This window comes from Garra rufa, chromosome 18, assembly GCF_049309525.1.
Source record: "Garra rufa chromosome 18, GarRuf1.0, whole genome shotgun sequence".
NCBI lineage: Eukaryota > Metazoa > Chordata > Actinopteri > Cypriniformes > Cyprinidae > Garra > Garra rufa.
In genome coordinates this window covers 41,243,267-41,263,476 of record NC_133378.1, presented here as the reverse complement: position 1 = coordinate 41,263,476, position 20,210 = coordinate 41,243,267, and the positions used below count along the sequence as shown (strand labels likewise).

Genomic DNA, 20,210 nt, shown 5'->3' with positions numbered 1-20,210 from the left:
TATATATATTTATTTGTTTGTTTGTTTTTATTTATATTATGTATTGTCATTTAAATTTTTTTCTTAGGTTGCATATTTATTTTTATTTATTTTCTAAATGTTTTATATTTTGTGTATTTAACCATTTTAGTTATTTATATTATGTATTTTCATTTTATTTTGTTGCATATTTTAGTTTGTTTACATTTTAATTTATTTTCTAAATTTTATATTATGTATTTATCCATCTATTTGTTTGTTTTTATGTTTTTTTTTGTTGCATATTTTAATTTGTTTGCATTTTTATTTTCTAATATTATGTTTTGTCATTTTATTATTTTGCATATTTTAATTTGTTTACTTTTTTAAAATATTTTATGTATTTATCTATTTGTTTGCTTATTTATATTGTGTTGTATATTTATTAATTTGTTTACATTTATTTATTCTCAATTTTTTATATTTTATCTGTTTGTTTTTATTTGTGTTGTCATTTTTATTTTGTTGCATATTTATTTTAATTTGTTTACATTTTTATTCATTTTATTTTAATTTTTTCTTTTATGTATTTGTTTTATTTATATTGTTTTTTTAATTCATTTTATTTAACATTTTTTTGTATTTTATGTATTTATCGGTGTTTGTTATTTATATTATGTATTGTCATTTTATTTTGTTGCATATTTTTGTTTAGATTTAGTTATATTTTCTGAATATATTTTCTGCATTTATCTATTTGTATTAAGTCATTTTATTTATGCATTTTTGTTTCTTAATTATATATTTGTTTTTATTAATATTTTCTAGGTTTTATCTTGCTTTTTTTGTCATTTTAAATTTTATTATTATTATTATTATTATTATTATTATTATTATTATTATTATTACTTTTATTATTCTTATCTATTGAAGGCCAATCTACTTAAAAGTCTTAAATCTTAAATCAGCGATAAATTCTGGCGATAACAGCATTATAAATTTACCATAACAAACTGCTTTATTTCAGGGTGGTACATGCAAATGCATGTTTTTAACTTGAAATCCCTCTCTGCTTTTTCTCTTTTCGTGTCTCTCGTCCTCATGCTGTCTGTGTGTGAATCTGCCGTCTGCTTGAATGTTGTGGCGTTGATTCTGCAGCTTCATTCAGAAGTGAATGTCAGTCAGTTGTTTGTGAATAATCAGTAATATGTGTGTGTTTCAGGCTCAGAGACACAATCAGGACGCCAGCTGTGCCGTCATGTGAGTCTGGTCTCACGTCCGCAGACGCTCCTCTAACCGTTCGCTCGCACTTACCGTATCTGATAAATGTTCAGAGCCTCAACTGGATTTTTTACATGAAGAATTCTTTGCTGTTCTTTGTTCAGATAATAAAGTTTAGATAACTGTTAGGTCCTAATAAATTAAAAATAAATGCGTTTTGCAAAATCATGTTTACAGATGATTTCTTCATGCCTTGGGTGATCATAATGTGTCATTTGGATTGACTTTTATAGTGCTGATTTGAGAAGGTAAGACCCATAAAGGTTCTTTAGTGGTCACAATTGATTCATATGATTCTATAGCGAGCATAATATATTTATTGATGTTTTGTTATATTGTATTCAGACTTCAAAATACAATAACATAATTCAAATCCCTGCTGATTTTAAATGATGTGTTCTTTCTTTCTTTAAATCATTTGTTTTAGCATATTCGTCAGATAAAAATTACATTGCATTTGTTTGACAAGTAAATGCAAACTATCCTAAGATCTGTTCATCGTAAAGCAGTGAAAGATTCCAATCTGATTTGTGACTGACTAATGATTCATGAACCCGCTCCGAAATCCCCATATAAATCAAATTATTCGATCCACATTCCGAAGTCCCGATCTGAATCAAACAATTCACAAAATCGCTCTGAAGCTCAAATCAAATGATTCACAAACCCGATCCGATCATTCTGAGCTGAATCAAATGATTCAGGATCCGTGCCTCAAAATTCCGTTCTACAGGTCCTTCTCAAAAAATTAGCATATTGTGATAAAGTTCATTATTTTCTGTAATGTACTGATAAACATTAGACTTTCATATATTTTAGATTCATTACGCACAACTGAAGTAGTTCAAGCCTTTTATTTTAATATTGATGATTTTGGCATACAGCTCATGAAAACCCAAAATTCCTATCTCAAAAAATTAGCATATTTCATCCGACCAATAAAAGAAAAGTGTTTTTATTACAAAAAAAGTCAACCTTCAAATAATTATGTTCAGTTATGCACTCAATACTTGGTCGGGAATCCTTTTGCAGAAATGGCACACAGACTTCCCACTGAGGTGCCTTGATACAGCACTCTGGGAACAACCTATTCGTTCAGAAATATCTTTGTGTCTTACCCTCTTGCTTGAGGGTGTCAATGATGGCCTTCTGGACAGCAGTCAGGTCGGCAGTCTTACCCATGATCGCGGTTTTGAGTAATGAACCAGGCTGGGAGTTTTTAAAAGCCTCAAGAATCTTTTGCAGGTGTTTAAAGTTAATTAGTTGATTCAGATGATTAGGTTAATAGCTCGTTTAGAGAACCTTTTCATGATATGCTAATTTTTTGAGATAGGAATTTTGGGTTTTCATGAGCTGTATGCCAAAATCATCAATATTAAAACAATAAAAGGCTTGAACTACTTCAGTTGTGTGTAATGAATCTAAAATATATGAAAGTCTAATGTTTATCAGTACATTACAGAAAATAATGAACTTTATCACAATATGCTAATTTTTTGAAAAGGACCTGTAAATTAAATGATTCATGAACCCTCTCCAAAAATCCTGTTATAAATCAAATTATTCAATCCGCGCTCCTAAGTTCCAATCTGGATCAAATGATTCACATAACCGCTTCAAAGTTCTGATCCGAGCGTGTATCACAAATCTTTCAATTCGCTTTCAACCCGCTCTGAAGTTCCGATCTAATTCAATTGATTCGCGAATCGCGATACACAATCCAATTGGAGCGATTCAAAACGGTGAATCATTTTGCGACACAATAAATGGTTTAACTGATTTGAAAAGCTCCGTTTCACCCATCTACTTGATTTTTTTTTAAATTATTACAAGAAGCGATGTCAAAATTCAATAACGAATAGCTCTATTGATCTGTTTTGTACTAGTAAATAGTGTTAGAGTTTGAATCAATCGGAGCGGTTCCACCGTAAATGACTCAGTTGAATCGGGTTGTCTGTTCTTCTGCTTTTCGCGTCTTCAGCCATGTTTACACGACACTGTCAGTACTACTACGGGTTTAGCTCGCTAATTGGATAAGTTTTCTCAATTATTTCATTTAAACTAATGTTTACAAATAAAATAACATTTCCATTCGGAAGAAAACTGCTTTCCACGTTGAAACATCTAACACAAATCTACAAACATATTCAGGTTTCAGGAAACCGGTTACTGCTACCCAGCTAACAATTTTTGGTTCCCAGAACGTTCTGGGAACGTTAGTTTTTGGTTCCCAGAACGTTTCTCGGAACGTTCCCAAGAACGTTCCCCATTGGTTAGCCAGGAATTGTTTTTTTTTTTTTTTATGTAAATAGAACGTTCCCTTTAGGTTAGGGGAACGTTCTGTGTTTGAAAAAATAAAACTTCAAAATAACAGGGAACTGCAGGGAACATTCTGGGAAGGTTCTTTTTAGGTTAAAAAAATAAAAACTAAAAATAACCTTCTGGGAACGTTCTCTGTGGGTTAAAAAAAAATTAATATAAAAATAAAGTGCAGGGAACGTTCTGGGGACGTTCTCTGTGGGTTATAAAATTAAAACCTAAAAATAACCAGCATGGAATGTTCTGGGAAGGTTCTTTTTTGGTTATAAAATTAAACAAAAAATAACCTGTAGGGAACATTCTGGGAAGGTTCTTTATAGCAGTGGTTCTCAATGCTTGTCCTGGGGGACCCCTGCTCCGCACATTTTGCATGTCTCCCTTTTTTAACAACCCTGATTGAAATCATCAGCTCGTTAGTTCAGTTTATATATCTCTCTCCTAACGAGCTGATGATCTCAATCAGGGTTGTTAAATAAGGGAGACATGCAAAATAAGATTTAAATATTACACTAACTGTAATATAAATACTATATTAGAAAATGTTATCTTTTAAATGGTCAGGATCAATATTGCACATATTTAGTACAAAAAAAAAAACTCCTCGAAATATTAACTAAATAGAAATGAACTATATATAACTATATATCACAATTATTTAATTGAATAAAAGTTACACTTGTTGGTGTTTGGTCACATTTGACTGCCAAAGTGTATGAGAACATATTAATTATGTCTCTTTATCACTCGCCAGAATAAAATGCGATTGTAAACCGTATTCAGAGAAGTTATCAATACACAATGTACATTATGTGTCAATAATTACTCGACATTGCTGCAAATATAATAAAACTGCTTACTATCCTACTTTAAACCCATTCAAACACATTGACAGCGCGGAGTTGTTTGGAACTATTGAGTGCTCCATGAACCACGTGACCGCGCGGCGGCGAGATCAAAGCGTGTCGCAACTTTCTTTCTCTATGGCTCTGTAATGAATGTTGCCTTTTTCCCCATTCAAAACTATACGAGTGGCATGTCTTGGGTATTCTATAGTCTTTGCTACTTTCTCACTGTTTTGTCTTCCAAAAGTTTTTCCAGGAGGAATGTTGTTTTTTAATCCTGTCAAAAGTTATATAAACAGCTGGGTCTATTCTCATCGTCGCCACTAGCGGCGCACAGTCGTTCCTCCCTTGCGGCAGGTGTCGCTGTGGAGCCGCGAGTTCCGCTGCCGTTTGTTGACAGAGGAAGCGCTCAGCCGCTGTTGTTGATGTGGCCCAGTGCGGATGCGAGTCATGGAGTAAAGTTATCCTGATTAAACCCATCAGAGATCATTATATTCACCGCAGAGAGACGGACTGAAACGGAGCACCGGCAGCATGTTTAAGGGCTGGAGTTCATGGCTGGGCGGAGAGCCCGAAAACGAAGAGAAAACGGACAAACAGGAAACAGCAGAGGAGAAAAACATCAACACAGAGACTGAAGAAACACAACACATCCTAGAACAGGCCAAAGGACTCAGCGGTGACTCACATATACACTATATATCATCATATAATCACTGTATATGATCTGATAATGTCCCAGAGTAACGCTACAGTAGTTTTGTAAGGGATACGACTATATAATGTGATTGACAGATAGATATGAATCATTGCTAACTAATGGTCTATGAATCTGCTTAACTATTACTACAGCATTTGTCATACTTTACCATATTACAGCATATTTTCTAATGCAGATCATCTTGGTACGTTTAAACCGTGTTGGGAGTAACGCAAGTTACGTAAAGTAACGCATTACTTGTTTAATTGACAAGTTACTTTTTCAAATAAGTAACGCCAGTTACTTTTCCCCACATTTATCGATTAAAAGCTCTCCTGTCCCCATGTTGAGAGAAATTGTGAGTAAGATGTTACTTTCGTTCTAGAATAAATGTGAACATGCATTAATTCATCTCACTCACTAAAAAACAGTGTTTTTCAAAATCAATAAAAACGGTCAAATTCAACAAAAACCTGTAACAATTAAATGTTAAATAATACAAATATCCTTTATGTATTTAATCCCATTTTATTAACCTTCAGTGATGCAATTCATCCATACTAATAAGCAAAAATGACTCAAGATAATCTAACATTTGTCTAACGAATTTTTCTTCTGCGGTCTACTGTACAGACGTCAATTTACTTTTCTCTAAGCCTGAGGCTTTTGCTGTGAAAAGGCTTTTACATTTGACAAAAATAGAACTTTTTATATTAAAAACAAACAAGCAAGCCCTGCCCAGATTTAAAAAGTAATGCAAAAGTAACGTAACACATTACTTTCCATAAAAAGTAACTAAGTAACGTAATTAGTTACTTTTTGAGGGAGTAACTCAATATTGTAATGCATTACTTTTAAAAGTAACTTTCCCCAACACTGCATTTAAATGATATCATATGACTTTTTTTATCCCTTATGAGGGATTTTCATGTTTAGGAATTGTAAACATGAGCTTCTGGAGTTTTGTCATGAGTCTGATGTTTGCTAGAAGAAATGCAATCAGCTGTTATGTGTTTTTATGCAGAGTTTAAATGTGTTTTTATACTCATTTCTTTGTTAGGCTTCATTCTGAACTTTGCAAGCAGCGCGACGAAGAAGATCTCCGAGTCTGTGGCAGAAACAGCGCACACTATTAAGAAAACGGTGGAGGAGAGCAACATCGACGGGATTATTGATAAGGTAAAGATAAAGAAAGTTACCAGTTTCTGTAGTTGATTTTTAGGACTAATAAATATTTAAAGCCTGCATTTATTTGATCCAAAGAACAGCAAAAACAGTAACATTCTGTAAAATTTTTACTATTTAAAATACCTGCTTTCTATTTGAATATATTTTAAAATATAATTTATTCCTGTGATTTCAAAGCTTTATTTTTTGCAGCATTACTCCAGTCTTCAGTGTCACATGATCCTTCCGAAATTATTATAATATTCTGATTTTCTGCTCAAAAACATTTATTATTATATATGTTTGTAACATTACAAATGTCTTTATAATCAATTTAAAGCATCCTTGCCAAATAAAATTATTAATTTCTGTAGTTTATTCCCAGTTTAATTTACATTATACTGACTCCAAGCTTTTGAATGGTAGTGTATAATGTTACAAAAGCTTTTTATTTAATATAAATGCTGATCTTTTGATCTTTCTATTCATCAAAGAATCCTGACAACAAGCACTCAACTGTTTTAATTTTGATAATAATAATATAAATGTTTTTTGAACAGCAATTCAGTATATTAGAATGATTTCTGAAGGATCACATGATGCTGAACACTGGAGTAAAGATGCTGAAAATTCAGCTTTGAAATCACAGGAATAAATTACATTTTAAAATAGATTCAAATAGAAAGCAGTTATTTTAAATAGTAAAAATATTTCACAATTGTACAGTTTTTGCTGTGCTTTGGATCAAATAAATGCAGGCTTGGTGAACAGAAGAGACTTCTATAAAAATCTGGATTATATTTAAAATCTTACTGTTCAAAAACTTTTGACTGGGAGTGTATTAAATAATGTTAAATAAAAAATGTTTTTTTATTTATTACTTTTAGTTATTTTACTAATTAAATAAGAAACAAAAGAACAAAAAGTAGAAATATTATCTTAGCAATTAAAATATGTAAAATACATTTTAGTTTATTTTTTTCAATCATTTTTAGCTAAGAATAATAATCTTGATTCAGACCGATAAAAACAAGCATCGCATCTCTGACTCGATTCTCTTTCAGACCATTTTGGGAGATTTTCAGAAGGAGCAGGAAAAATTCGTCCAGGAGAAAAATGCAAAGAAAACAGGTATGGACATAAATCCATGAGTCTGTGACTTTCTAGAGTTATTTTGAAGTAAAATCATTTTATACATTTATGTATTTCCATAAAAGCCTATTTTTTTTTTGTCCGTAGATGCCGCGGTGCCACCCTGGGTTGGATATAATGAAGAGGAAACCATTCAACAGCAGATACTCGCCTTATCCGCTGTGAGTATCAACAGCTTTACCTCCATATTTACATTATAATATAATTAAATATATCATAGAATTTTAAGCCAAAACTGCATGCCTGATTTTTAAAAAAATAATTAGTTAATTTCTTAATTTTTCTATACATTTTGTCATTTAGGACAGGAGGAACTTCCTGCGTGACCCTCCGGCCGGAGTGCAGTTCCAGTTCGACTTTGATCAGATGTACCCCGTCGCCCTCGTGATGTTACAGGAAGATGAACTGCTCAACAGGATGCGTTTTGACCTTGTCCCCAAACAGTGAGATTCAGCTCCATTAATGCTGTGTTTATTAATGCACAGACTGTGAGAGCAGATGTGTCTGAATGTGTGTGTGTGTTTATCAGGGTGAAGGAGGACATGTTCTGGAGGAATTATTTCTACCGCGTGTCTCTAATCAAGCAGTCGGCGCAGCTCACGGCTCTCGCGGCGCACCAACAGGCGGCCGAAAAGAGAGAAGAGGAGAAGAACGCATCGACGCCGCTGAACGAGAACATCTCAGGTTCATAAGTGCTTCTATACTTACTGAAGGAAGAGTTCTGACTTGACTAGAGATAGTGTTTAGAGAAAAAGGGCTGCAGATGGCCAATAAAATTCCAGGAAAAGCATAATACAATACAGGGTTATTATAGTCAACTAAAACTAAAAGAACTTAAAAAAAAGTTACTTTAATATACATTTTAAATAAAACAAATTATTGAAAAAAAACTAAAAATTTGATATCTAAGTACTGTAATTTTTTTTTATTTACTGTAACTGAAATAATTAAAAATGTATAAAATATGAACAAAATAACTTAACTTTAAAAATAATTAAAATTAAATAATAATTTGAAGGTTGATTGATAAAGGTTGAAATTATATAGACATAAAAAAGCCAATAAAAATGACAAAAACACAAAATTACTAAAAGTATAACTTTTATTAAACGTATTTCGGCTTTATTTTTGTAGTATGTCGACTTTATTCTCGTAGTATTTCGACTTTACTCTCGTAGTATTTCGACTTTATTCTCGTAGTATTTCAACTTTATTCTCGTAGTATTTCGACTATATTCTCGTAGTATTTCGACTATATTCTCGTAGTATTTCGACTATATTCTCGTAGTATTTCGACTTTACTCTCGTAGTATTTCGACTTTATTCTCGTAGTATTTCGACTTTATTCTCGTAGTATTTCGACTTTACTCTCGTAGTATTTCGACTATATTCTCGTAGTATTTCGACTTTATTCTCGTAGTATTTCGACTTTATTCTCGTAGTATTTCGACTTTACTCTCGTAGTATTTCGACTTTATTCTCGTAGTATTTCGACTTTATTCTCGTAGTATTTCGACTTTATTCTCGTAGTATTTCGACTTTACTCTCGTAGTATTTCGACTATATTCTCGTAGTATTTCGACTTTATTCTCGTAGTATTTCGACTTTACTCTCGTAGTATTTCGACTATATTCTCGCAGTATTTCGACTTTATTCTCGTAGTATTTCGACTTTACTCTCGTAGTATTTCGACTATATTCTCGTAGTATTTCGACTTTATTCTCGTAGTATTTCGACTTTACTCTCGTAGTATTTCGACTATATTCTCGCAGTATTTCGACTTTATTCTCGTAGTATTTCGACTTTACTCTCGTAGTATTTCGACTTTATTCTCGTAGTATTTCGACTTTATTCTCGTAGTATTTCGACTTTACTCTCGTAGTATTTCGACTATATTCTCGTAGTATTTCGACTTTATTCTCACAGTATTTCGACTTTACTCTCGTAGTATTTCGACTTTATTCTCGTAGTATTTCGACTTTATTCTCGTAGTATTTCGACATTATTCTCGTAGTATTTCGACTTTATTCTCGTAGTATTTCGACTTTATTCTCGTAGTATTTCGACATTATTCTCGTAGTATTTCGACTTTACTCTCGTAGTATTTCGACTTTATTCTCGTAGTATTTCGACTTTATTCTCGTAGTATTTCGACTTTATTCTCGTAGTATTTCGACTTTATTCTCGTAGTATTTCGACATTATTCTCGTAGTATTTCGACTTTATTCTCGTAGTATTTCGACTTTATTCTCGTAGTATTTCGACTTTACTCTCGTAGTATTTCGACTTTATTCTCGTAGTATTTCGACTTTATTCTCGTAGTATTTCGACATTATTCTCGTAGTATTTCGACTTTATTCTCGTAGTATTTCGACATTATTCTCGTAGTATTTCGACATTATTCTCGTAGTATTTCGACTTTACTCTCGTAGTATTTCGACTTTATTCTCGTAGTATTTCGACTTTATTCTCGTAGTATTTCGACTTTATTCTCGTAGTATTTCGACTTTATTCTCACAGTATTTCGACTTTACTCTCGTAGTATTTCGACTTTATTCTCGTAGTATTTCGACTTTATTCTCGTAGTATTTCGACTTTATTCTCACAGTATTTCGACTTTAATCTCGTAGTATTTCGACTTTATTCTCGTAGTATTTCGACTTTACTCGTAGTATTTCGACTATATTCTCGTAGTATTTCGACTTTATTCTCGTAGTATTTCGACTTTATTCTCACAGTATTTCGACTTTACTCTCGTAGTATTTCGACTTTATTCTCGTAGTATTTCGACTTTATTCTCGTAGTATTTCGACTTTATTCTCGTAGTATTTCGACTTTATTCTCGTAGTATTTCGACTTTACTCGTGGTATTTCGACTTTACTCGTGGTATTTCGACTTTACTCGCAGTATTTCGACTTTATTCTCGTAGTATTTCGACTTTTCTCACAGTATTTCGACTTTACTCTCGCAGTATTTCGACTTTATTCTCGTAGTATTTCGACTTTACTCGCAGTATTTCGACTTTATTCTCGTAGTATTTCGACTTTACTCTCGCAGTATTTCGACTTTATTCTCAGTAGTATTTCGACTTTATTCTCACAGTATTTCGACTTTATTCTCACAGTATTTCGACTTTATTCTCGTAGTATTTCGACTTTATTCTCGTAGTATTTCGACTTTATTCTCACAGTATTTCGACTTTATTCTCACAGTATTTCGACTTTATTCTCACAGTATTTCGACTTTATTCTCACAGTATTTCGACTTTACTCTCGTAGTATTCCAGCTTTATTCTCGTAGTATTTCAACTTTACTCTCGTAGTATTTCGACTATATTCTCGAAGTATTTCGACTTTATTCTCGTAGTATTTCGACTTTACTCTCGTAGTCTTCCAGCTTTATTCTCGTAGTAAATATATACATATATATATATATATATATATATATATATATATATATATATATTATCGTAAGAATATATATTTTGACTTTATTTTCGTAATATATTTAGACTTCTTTTATTTTTTAATGTGGCACTAAAAAACATTAATAAAATATAATGACAACAAACGAGATTAACACAAAAAGCTAAAGCAGTTTATTTGAAATCTGACAATATTTATTAATTTTTAAATCATGAATTGTTTAATATCCATTAATTTGTGGAATTTGTGGAAAGATTTTAATGCTCCTCTCACAATAGCCAGCCATTAGCTGCTTAATTATCATTAAGTAAAAGTCAAGTAAAAATAGTAAAGAGTCATTGTTTACTCTCTAAAAGAACATGTATTTTGCTGCTTCACAGAGACCATCAGACCGAAAACGCCTCCTGTGGCCATCAGCGCTAAAGCTAAGGCTAATGAGGTACTGTTTTCTCCTCAGATTTGCATTCTCATCAGAGTTTTCAGTGATTAATCATATTTGTTGACTGTTCCAGCAGGAGGACGAGGACATCTCCACCAGCCCCGGCGTGTCTGAGTTTGTGAGCGATGCGTTTGACTCCTGTGACATAAACCAGGAGGATCTGAGGAAAGAGATGGAGCAGCTGGTGCTGGACAAGAAAGACGGTGAGTTTGACTCACAGCAAAAACAAAAAGTGTACTGTAGCTTTAAGATGCGTCTGTTTCAAAATACTCCTGTCCAACAAAAAGACTTCAATATTTCCCTCTCACTTTTTTGATATACTGTTATTTTTTGTTAATATTTTTAATTAGATTTTATTTTTATATTTTCTATTTTTGTTTTAATTTATTACATACATTTCATGTGTTTTGTCATTTGTGATCATATTTTCAAATATGTATATACTTTTTAGTAAGTTTTTAGTTTTACGTTTTTATTTTAACAAACTAAACACATTATTTCGTTTATTTTCAGAAACCATTTATTTCATTCTGTGCCCACTTTTTTATTTATACCAATAATGTTTTGCATTGTAATCTTTTTTTGTTTTTTGCATAATTATTTTTTTTTAGGCATTAGGCTTTTTTTTTCAATATTGATTTAATATGTTAAATTAGATTTTATTTTTATTACTTTTGTCATTTTTATTAGTTGTTTTTTATTTCAGTTAATGTTTTCAAAGTTATATTTTATATTTTTGTCATTTTATTTGTTTTTTATGTCTATATAGTTTTTTATTGAATTTCAGTTTTTAGTTTGAGTTATTGTAGTGCTTCAACTTAAACTAAAAACATTTAAATTGCAACACTTTGTAATTGTTTGTCTTATTGCATTTTTTATTTCTTTTGTTTAAAAGTTTTGTTTGAGACTTATGATTTTTTTTTTTTTTTTGCATAATGATTTAATATGTTGAATTAGATTTTTTTTTTTTTTTTTTTTTCGGAGAAGTGTGTTTTTTTTGTTGCCATTTTTATTAATTGTTTAGTTTTTTATTTCAGTTAACTTTTTTGTTGAGACTTTTATTATTATTTTTGTTTTTGTTTTTCCAAAGAAGTGTTTTTTTTTTTTTTTTTTTTTTTTTTTTTTTACTTTTTTAGGCATTAAGATTTTTTTTTGCGTGATTTAATGTTAAATTAGATTTTATTTGCCATTTTTATTAATTGTTTAGTTAACTCTTTTGAAATTATATTGTGCATTTTTGTCATTTTTATTATTTTATTGAATTTCAGTTTTTAGCTTGAGTAATTGTAGTGCTTCAACTTAAAAAATAAATAAATTAGTTGTGACTTTTTATTATTTTTTGTTTTTATTGTTCCAGAGAACTTTTTATTTTATTTTATTTTTTACTTTTTTTTTTAGGCATTAAGATTTTTATGCTTTTTTGCATGATTTAATGTGCTGAATTAGATTTTTTGAATTAGTTTTTTTTTATTTCAGTTAACTTTTTGGAAGTTATATTATGCAATTTGACATATATATTATTTTTTTGTTTTTATTGAATTTCAGTTTTTAGGTTTTAGTTTTAGTAGTGCTTCAACTTAAAAAAAATCTGAAATTTAATTAAAAAAAATTTTTTTTGTTTGTTAGTTTACATTTTTATATTTGTTTATTTTTTGCTTTTTTGTAAATGCCACAATGATTACTTTTATTATTGCATAATAATTTTTCTTTTTCTCTGAGACTTTTAAAGTTTTTTTTTTTCCCCCAGAGGAAGGTGTTTATTTGACCTTTTTTATTGTTTTACCTTCTCTACTTTAAAATCCTTCTTTCCAAGAAAAAGCCTTCAGTATTTCTATTGTTTCCCCCGTTCGTTCTCCGATAGAAGAGACGGCCGACTGGGAAAAGGAGCTGCAGCAGGAACTTCAGGAATACGAGGTGGTCGTGGACCCAGAAAATCGCGACGATAACTGGGATCGAGAGATTGAGGAGATGCTGCAGGGCAACAGCTAAAGCGTAACAGCGCCTCCTCTGGTGTGGAGGATTGCAATGAAGAAATCAGCAGTCCGTTTCTACTATTTCATATATCTGACTGGACTGAAATATCAGGATTTCCTATAAGGATGTTTAATAAATGTGATGTTTAGCGGTAGAGGGATTGGGTGAGGTGCCAACAAGCACAGAACTATAGTAAGAACATAAATCAGTATGTAAATGATTTAAATAGTTTGCTGATTTATCTTTCCTCCCTGACTGATTTCCGCCATTAAGACCTTCTTTCAGAAGCGTACAAGCAAACCAAAACTGAAAAGGATGAACGGTTGTAGTGCTCCAACACTATAAGCGCACATATCGAATGTTTTAATAGCTTCTCATTCCTTTATTTTTGATCGTCGATTCAATATTTGTAGGTTTTGATGCAGTTATTGTTTGCTTTCTCTGGATCATCTGAAATCAAATTGAATTCCATACCTTTGTATCCATGTAATATATCCATGTTTGTATGGTGAGAGGTTTAATATAACTTTGTGTTTGTTTGTTTGTTTGTTTTTCGACTCGCACCTTGTCTTATTACTTCAACGATGAATAATCATGATTTTGACGCAGTCAATAAAGTCTAGAATTCTCTCTTTTCTGGTTTCTTGATTGGTTTAATAGACTATTTATGGTCGATATGTGCTATAATTATGCAGTTAATGAAAGAAACGTTTTGTTTTACACAGCGGAGCACATTTAACTAGATTTAAGTTGGTTTGAGATAGCGAACCAGAAAGTTTGAAAAGTTTTAAAGTTTAAATTAAGTTCGGTCTGAAATAATTTGAAGTTTTAAAGTAGTTTTAAAAGCTTAAAGTTTGATAGATATATAGTTACTAGCATGTTTACAGCATGATTAACATGTTACTAGCATTATTAGCATGTTACTAGCATGTTGTTAGCATGATTAACATTTTACTAGCATGTTGCTACCATGATTAGTAAGTTACTAGCATGTTTACAGCATGATTAGCAAGTTACTAAGATGTTGATATCACGCTTCTAGCATGAATAACATGTTACTAGCAATGCTGAATGTTACTATCATATTGTTAGCATTATATGCAAGTTACTAGCATGTTGTAGCATGATTAGCATGTTACTAGAATGTTGTTAACATGATTTTATCATGATTAGCATCTTACTAGCTTTTTGCTAGCATAATTAACATGTTACTAGCATGTTGCTAGCACGATTTTATCGCGATTAGCAGGTTATTAGCATGTTGCTAGCGCGTTTTTAACATTTGCAAGATACTAACATGTTAGCATGATTAGCAATTTACTAGTATGTTGTTAGCATTATTTTATCAGGATCAGCATGTTGCTAGCATGTTATTACCATAATTAGCATGTTGCTAGCATGATTTTATCATGATTAGCATGTTACTAGCATGTTAGCTTGATTCTAGCATGATTAGCATGTTACTAGCATGTTGCTAGCACGATTTTATTGCGATTAGCAGGTTATTAGCATGTTGCTAGCGCGTTTTTAACATTTGCAAGATACTAACATGTTGTTAGCATGATTAGCAATTTACTAGTATGTTGTTAGCATTATTTTATCAGGATCAGCATGTTGCTAGCATGTTATTACCATAATTAGCATGTTGCTAGCATGTTAGCTTGATTTTAGCATGATTAGTATGGTACTAGCATGTTGTTAATGTTTTAACATCATTTGCAAGTTACTAGCATGTTGCTAGCATGATTAGCATTTTACTAACATGTTGCTAGCATGATTTTATCATGATTAGCATGTTACTAACATGTTGTTACCATAATTAACATGTTGATAGCATGATTTTATCATGATTAGCATGTTAGCATGATTAGCAATTTAACTAACATGTTGCTAACATGATTTTATCATGATTAGCATGTTGCTAGCATGTTGCTACCATAATTAACATGTAGATAGCATGATTTTATCATGATTAGCATGTTAGCATGATTAGCGATTTAACTAACATGTTGCTAGCATGATTTTATCATGATTAGCATTTTGCTAGCATGTTGTTACCATACTTAACATTTTGCTAACATGATTTTATCATGATTAGCATGTTGCTAGCATGTTGCTACCATAATTAGCATGTTGATAGCATGATTTTATCATGATTACCATGTTAGCATGATTAGCAATTTAACTAACATGTTGCTAGCATGATTTTATCATGATTAGCATGTTGTTAGCATGTTGTTACCATAATTAGCATGTTGATAGCATGATTTTATCATGATTACCATGCTAGCATGATTCTAGCATGATTAGCAATTTATTAACATGTTGTTCGCATGATTTTATCATGATTAGCATGTTACTAGCTTGTTGGTAGCTTGTTTCTAACATGATTAGCATTTTGCTAGCATGATTTTATCACGATTAGCATGTTGCTAACATGTTTTAGCGTCATTTTCAAGTTACTAGCATGTTGTTAGCATGATTAGCATTATACTAACATGTTGCTAGCATGATTTTATCATGATCAGCATGTTGTTACCATGTTACTAGCATGATTAGCAATTTATTAGCATGTCACTAGCATGTTTCTAGCATGATTAGCAAGTTAGTTTGAATGAGTTTAAATGGATTAGAAATAGTACATCGAAGGGAAGCTTCAAGTTTGTTTGAGTCTCAAAGGATTCTGGGAGTTTTGTCAGTTGGAGTTTGAATAGTGTTGATCACAATGTAAGTCTATGGGATTTTCCCCAGTTTTAATCGTCATTTTTAGGAAAACCGTAAGTCTGATCAGTTAGAAAACATCCAGCAACTGGAGTCACATCAGTCTGAAGATCTGGCCTGAGTTTGGAGTTTGTAGAGTTAAAGCTCTAGGAGGAGCAGTCAGAAATTTTAGTCTCAGAAGAAGAAGAATATAAAGTTTGAATCGCATTTCAGTCTGGTTTAACGGCATTTTTTCGTTATTTAACGGCTCGCGTGTATGTGTTTATATACAACTCATTTGTGCTCGTTCCGAACATGTCACTGCGCACGTAGACGTAATGACGTCATTCGGGTTGCCAGGTGCGTTTGGAATCCGCTGAATTCGCCACCTATTTATCACATTAAACCCAAAAGAATAAAAAGAGAGGTACATGCGACAATAAACGATGTATTATATAAAAAATACATAAACTCGATCAAAATATATACATAAACTCGATCATTGCATTGCAACACTTTTAACACATAGTTAACTAAAACTACAACTAAAACTAAAAACACACAATTAAAAAATATTTCGGCTTTATTCGAAAGCAACATTTGTCATTTCCATGTAGTTAAAAAAACAACAACAACAACTATTAAAAATTACAAAAAGAATATAAAAAACGAATTACTTAAAAAAAAAAAAATTATATTAAAACAGTGTCCGAATAGGATGTTTATTTTAGTTTATTTGTAATATTACTATTTAGTTTATTACATTTAATTTAGTTTATGTTGTATTTAATTTTATTTTATTTAAATTCGTTTTAACGTTGTCCGTTAGTGAGGAGGGTTTTTACGGCGAGGATCTGGCGCGCATTGCTCAGTCCGCTGTGGGAGCTGCTGATGGAGGCGCGATGGCTCCGTTTCCCGATGAGGTGGATGTTTTTACCGGGCCGCACTGGCGCATGAAGCAGCTGGTGGGGCTCTACAGCGAGAAGGTTAGTGTCTGATCCATTTTATGTCTCATTTGACTCACTAAAGTGTTTGTTTACGGCGTCTGATGGTGTATTCGAGGAGTGCTAACGTTAGCCAAACGGCTAACAGACAGACAAACGAGATTAAAGTAAATATCCGATAACCGTCTAATCTCAGATCAGCACAAATAGCACATTTCATCTTTATTTGTACATATCAACGGGTTTTAAACCATTCTGATGCATAGACAGAGCCTTTAAGAGTTTAATATAATCATCTGATCAGATATCTATAGGAAAACGCGTTATCAAACGCAACGTAAACATCTGAAATCATGTTTACATGAATAAGGTTGCATGTATTGTCAATGTCTGATCGTAGATCTGCAAAAACACATCGTTTCTATTAAATAATAAGAATATAAACAATCAAACCCTTCCCAACCCACGTGACACATGGAAATACGCAGTGTTTGGTAATATTTAATATTGTGGTATATTTTAAACACGGGTTTTCTTTGATATTTGTGTTGCAAAATACAGTATTCATCTCTTAGACATCTATTAATATGCAACACAGTTGTGAATTACAATACATCCAATCAGATCATTTCTAGATCTTTGCAAAATGAAGCCATTGAAGAGTTTAATCTTATTTTCTTTATTTTGTAAATGTATATTTTTTTTTGTTTTTTGCATTGCATTGCATTGCAACCCTTTAATACATTTCAGGGTTATTATAGTTAACTAAAACTACAATTAAACTAACTAAAACTATACATAAAAAAAACTTTATTTCAGTGTCATTTCAAAGCAACAGTTTCTTTTTATTTAACTTATTGTACTAAAATAACTAAAACTAAATAAAAATGAAAAAAGCTTTAAAAACACACTTAAAAATAACTAAACATTTTTTTTAATTAAAAATAAAATCAACAAATAAAAATAGTTAAATAATAAAAACATAAATCTAATTTTAAAAATGTAAATAAATGAAAACTAAAAAAAAAAAAAACGAAATAAAATAGATAAATTAATCTAACTAAATAAAATAATTAAAATTACTAAAGTGTTGAACATGTTTAAAATAAATAAAAAATGGATAAATAATGAAAAATAAAACCTAACTAAATTAACTGCAAAAAATATTAAAATAAAAAGTAGACTAAAATGTATTTATTTGTTTTTTACAATACATGCCATTTTTAAATAGTAATAATAATAACAACAAAAATTTTTTTGCACTTTAATAGTATAAACAATCAAACCCTTCCCAACTCACGTGACATATGGAAATACGCAGTGTTTGGTAATATTTAATATTGTGGTATATATTAAACACAGGTTTTCTTTGATATTTGTGTTGCAAAATACAGTATTTATCTCTTAAACACTTGCTAATATGCAACACCGATGTGAATTACAATACATACTCACAATCAGATCATTTCTAGATCTTTGCAAAATGAATTTATTTGATGTTAAACTCACTAAACTGCTTAAATGTTGTAAAGGTGTCAAGCAGTGACCTGGTTTTCAGATAATCGGCTTATTCAGTCTGATTATGTCAATTACTCCAAACTAGTTTTGCATGGACATCGCAATGTTTTGAATGTATTTAAGTGGGTGTGTAGCTTTAAAAACTGCATGGGTTTTTGGGTTTGTGCATCACACCCTGGTTATGTAAGATGAAGCGGGTTTGTGTGTGTTTGCTGTGTCAGTAGGTTTGTTGTGTTTAGTAGATGGACACACAAACACACTCTTTCTCTCGTATCTCAGCTGCGGGGTCGATTGCGTCTGAACTCTTTTAACATATGACACACATCCAGCCAGTGTTATGTAACACTAGTGTCCTCTGATAGGAGCTTAATGGCTGACGCTGATGCCGTTATCTAGAGCAAAGGTTTGCAATTGTTTAGATGCCACAGACTCCATCCTAAAAAGGCACTACATACATTTTTTTATTTCATGTTTATGTATATATATGTTTGTTTGTTTACTTTTTTATCCATTTACTTTATTTTTGTGTGTGTTTAGATCTTATTTTAGTTTTTTGATTAATAATTCTGAAAATTTATTTTTGTCAACTTTTTATTGTAATTTTTTTATTGTTTTAACTTCGGTCTTATTTTTCATTATTGATTTATTGATTGTAATCATTTTAAAATATTTTGGTTGTTTTAATTATTTTATCTAGTAAAATATTTTTAATAATAAAAAAACGTAATTTTTAAGTTTAGCAACATTTTAAATCTATTTGTCTGTTTCACTCAAATATTTTTTTATTTGACTATTTATTTTATATTAATCATTCTTTTTATTTATTTGACTCTAGATTTTCTTTCCCTTTTTTAAATGTGCATTGATTTTGTGTATTTAGATCTAATTTTGATTTGTTTTCTTTAATCAATTTATGTTAGTCAGCTTTTAATCATTTTGTTAATTTAGTTAGTTAGGTCTTATTTTTTTTATTATTGATCTATTTATTATTTATTTTAATAATTTTAAAAATGTATTTTATTATTTTTTAAATTATAATTAAATTGTCATTTAATTATTTTTAGTTCTGTCTTTTTTAAAGTTTTTATTTTGTTAAATTTAGTATTATATTTTATTAGTTTTATTTTTATAAAGCCATTTATAAGTTTTACCATTTTTAGTTAGATTTTATGTCTTTTTATTTGTCTGTTTTATTCAAATATTTATTTTAACAAATTTTATGGCTTATTTTTATATTTATATTTTGTATTTTATTTTTTTATTTTATTAAACTTAGTAACATAAATTTTATTATTTCTCTGTTTTATTCAAGTATTTATTTAGCTATTTGAATTAATTTCTTTGAATTACTATGCTTTTATTATTATTATTTTTTAATCTATCTATCTATTATTTATCTATATTATATATCTATTATATTATAATTTATATAATACTATATAAACACTTTTTTTTGCTTTATTTTAATAAAATTTTATTAATATGTATTATTTATTTGTTTTTATCCCTAGGCCGTAGTTTGAAACCCCTGATCTACAGTGGACTATGATGGATATAATGCTAGTATTTAATGAATTGTTCAATTTATTGATCCTGCTTGCATCATACATAATTCTGCAATTTGTTGATTTCCATTTTTATTGAGTTTGATCATTTTAAACATTCATTTGAGACCATTTTAAGCTTAACCGTTTTTTTATTTAGATTTTAATTAATTTTTTATTTATTTATCTGTTTTGTTAAAATATTTATTTAATAATTTTTATTTATTTATATATATATATATATAT

General features: G+C 30.5%; 2 protein-coding genes across 3 annotated transcripts in view; both read left to right on the top strand.

Annotated features, from left to right (window-relative positions):
• The first annotated feature begins 4,791 nt into the window (after positions 1-4,791).
• syap1 (synapse associated protein 1) lies at positions 4,792-13,893 on the top strand. 2 transcript variants are annotated; one of them, XM_073823462.1, is made up of 9 exons: positions 4,792-5,079; positions 6,161-6,279; positions 7,332-7,398; positions 7,507-7,580; positions 7,723-7,862; positions 7,949-8,103; positions 11,226-11,284; positions 11,361-11,487; positions 13,146-13,893. In XM_073823462.1, the coding sequence occupies exons 1-9, from the start codon at positions 4,935-4,937 to the stop codon at positions 13,271-13,273; spliced, it is 1,014 nt and encodes a 337-aa protein (XP_073679563.1). In that variant the 5' UTR covers positions 4,792-4,934; the 3' UTR covers positions 13,274-13,893. The 2 variants fall into 2 exon arrangements, with proteins under 2 accessions (XP_073679563.1, XP_073679562.1); XM_073823461.1 differs by having other exon boundaries at positions 4,793-5,079; positions 11,358-11,487.
• A 2,380-nt stretch (positions 13,894-16,273) lies between these two features.
• fbxl5 (F-box and leucine-rich repeat protein 5) overlaps positions 16,274-20,210 on the top strand; it is a 26,189-nt gene continuing 22,252 nt past the window's right edge. Inside the window, exons 1-2 of the mRNA XM_073822783.1 lie at positions 16,274-16,287; positions 16,788-16,944. Of these exons, the coding sequence (XP_073678884.1) occupies positions 16,274-16,287; positions 16,788-16,944 (171 nt within the window). The remainder of the gene's footprint in view (positions 16,288-16,787; positions 16,945-20,210) is intronic.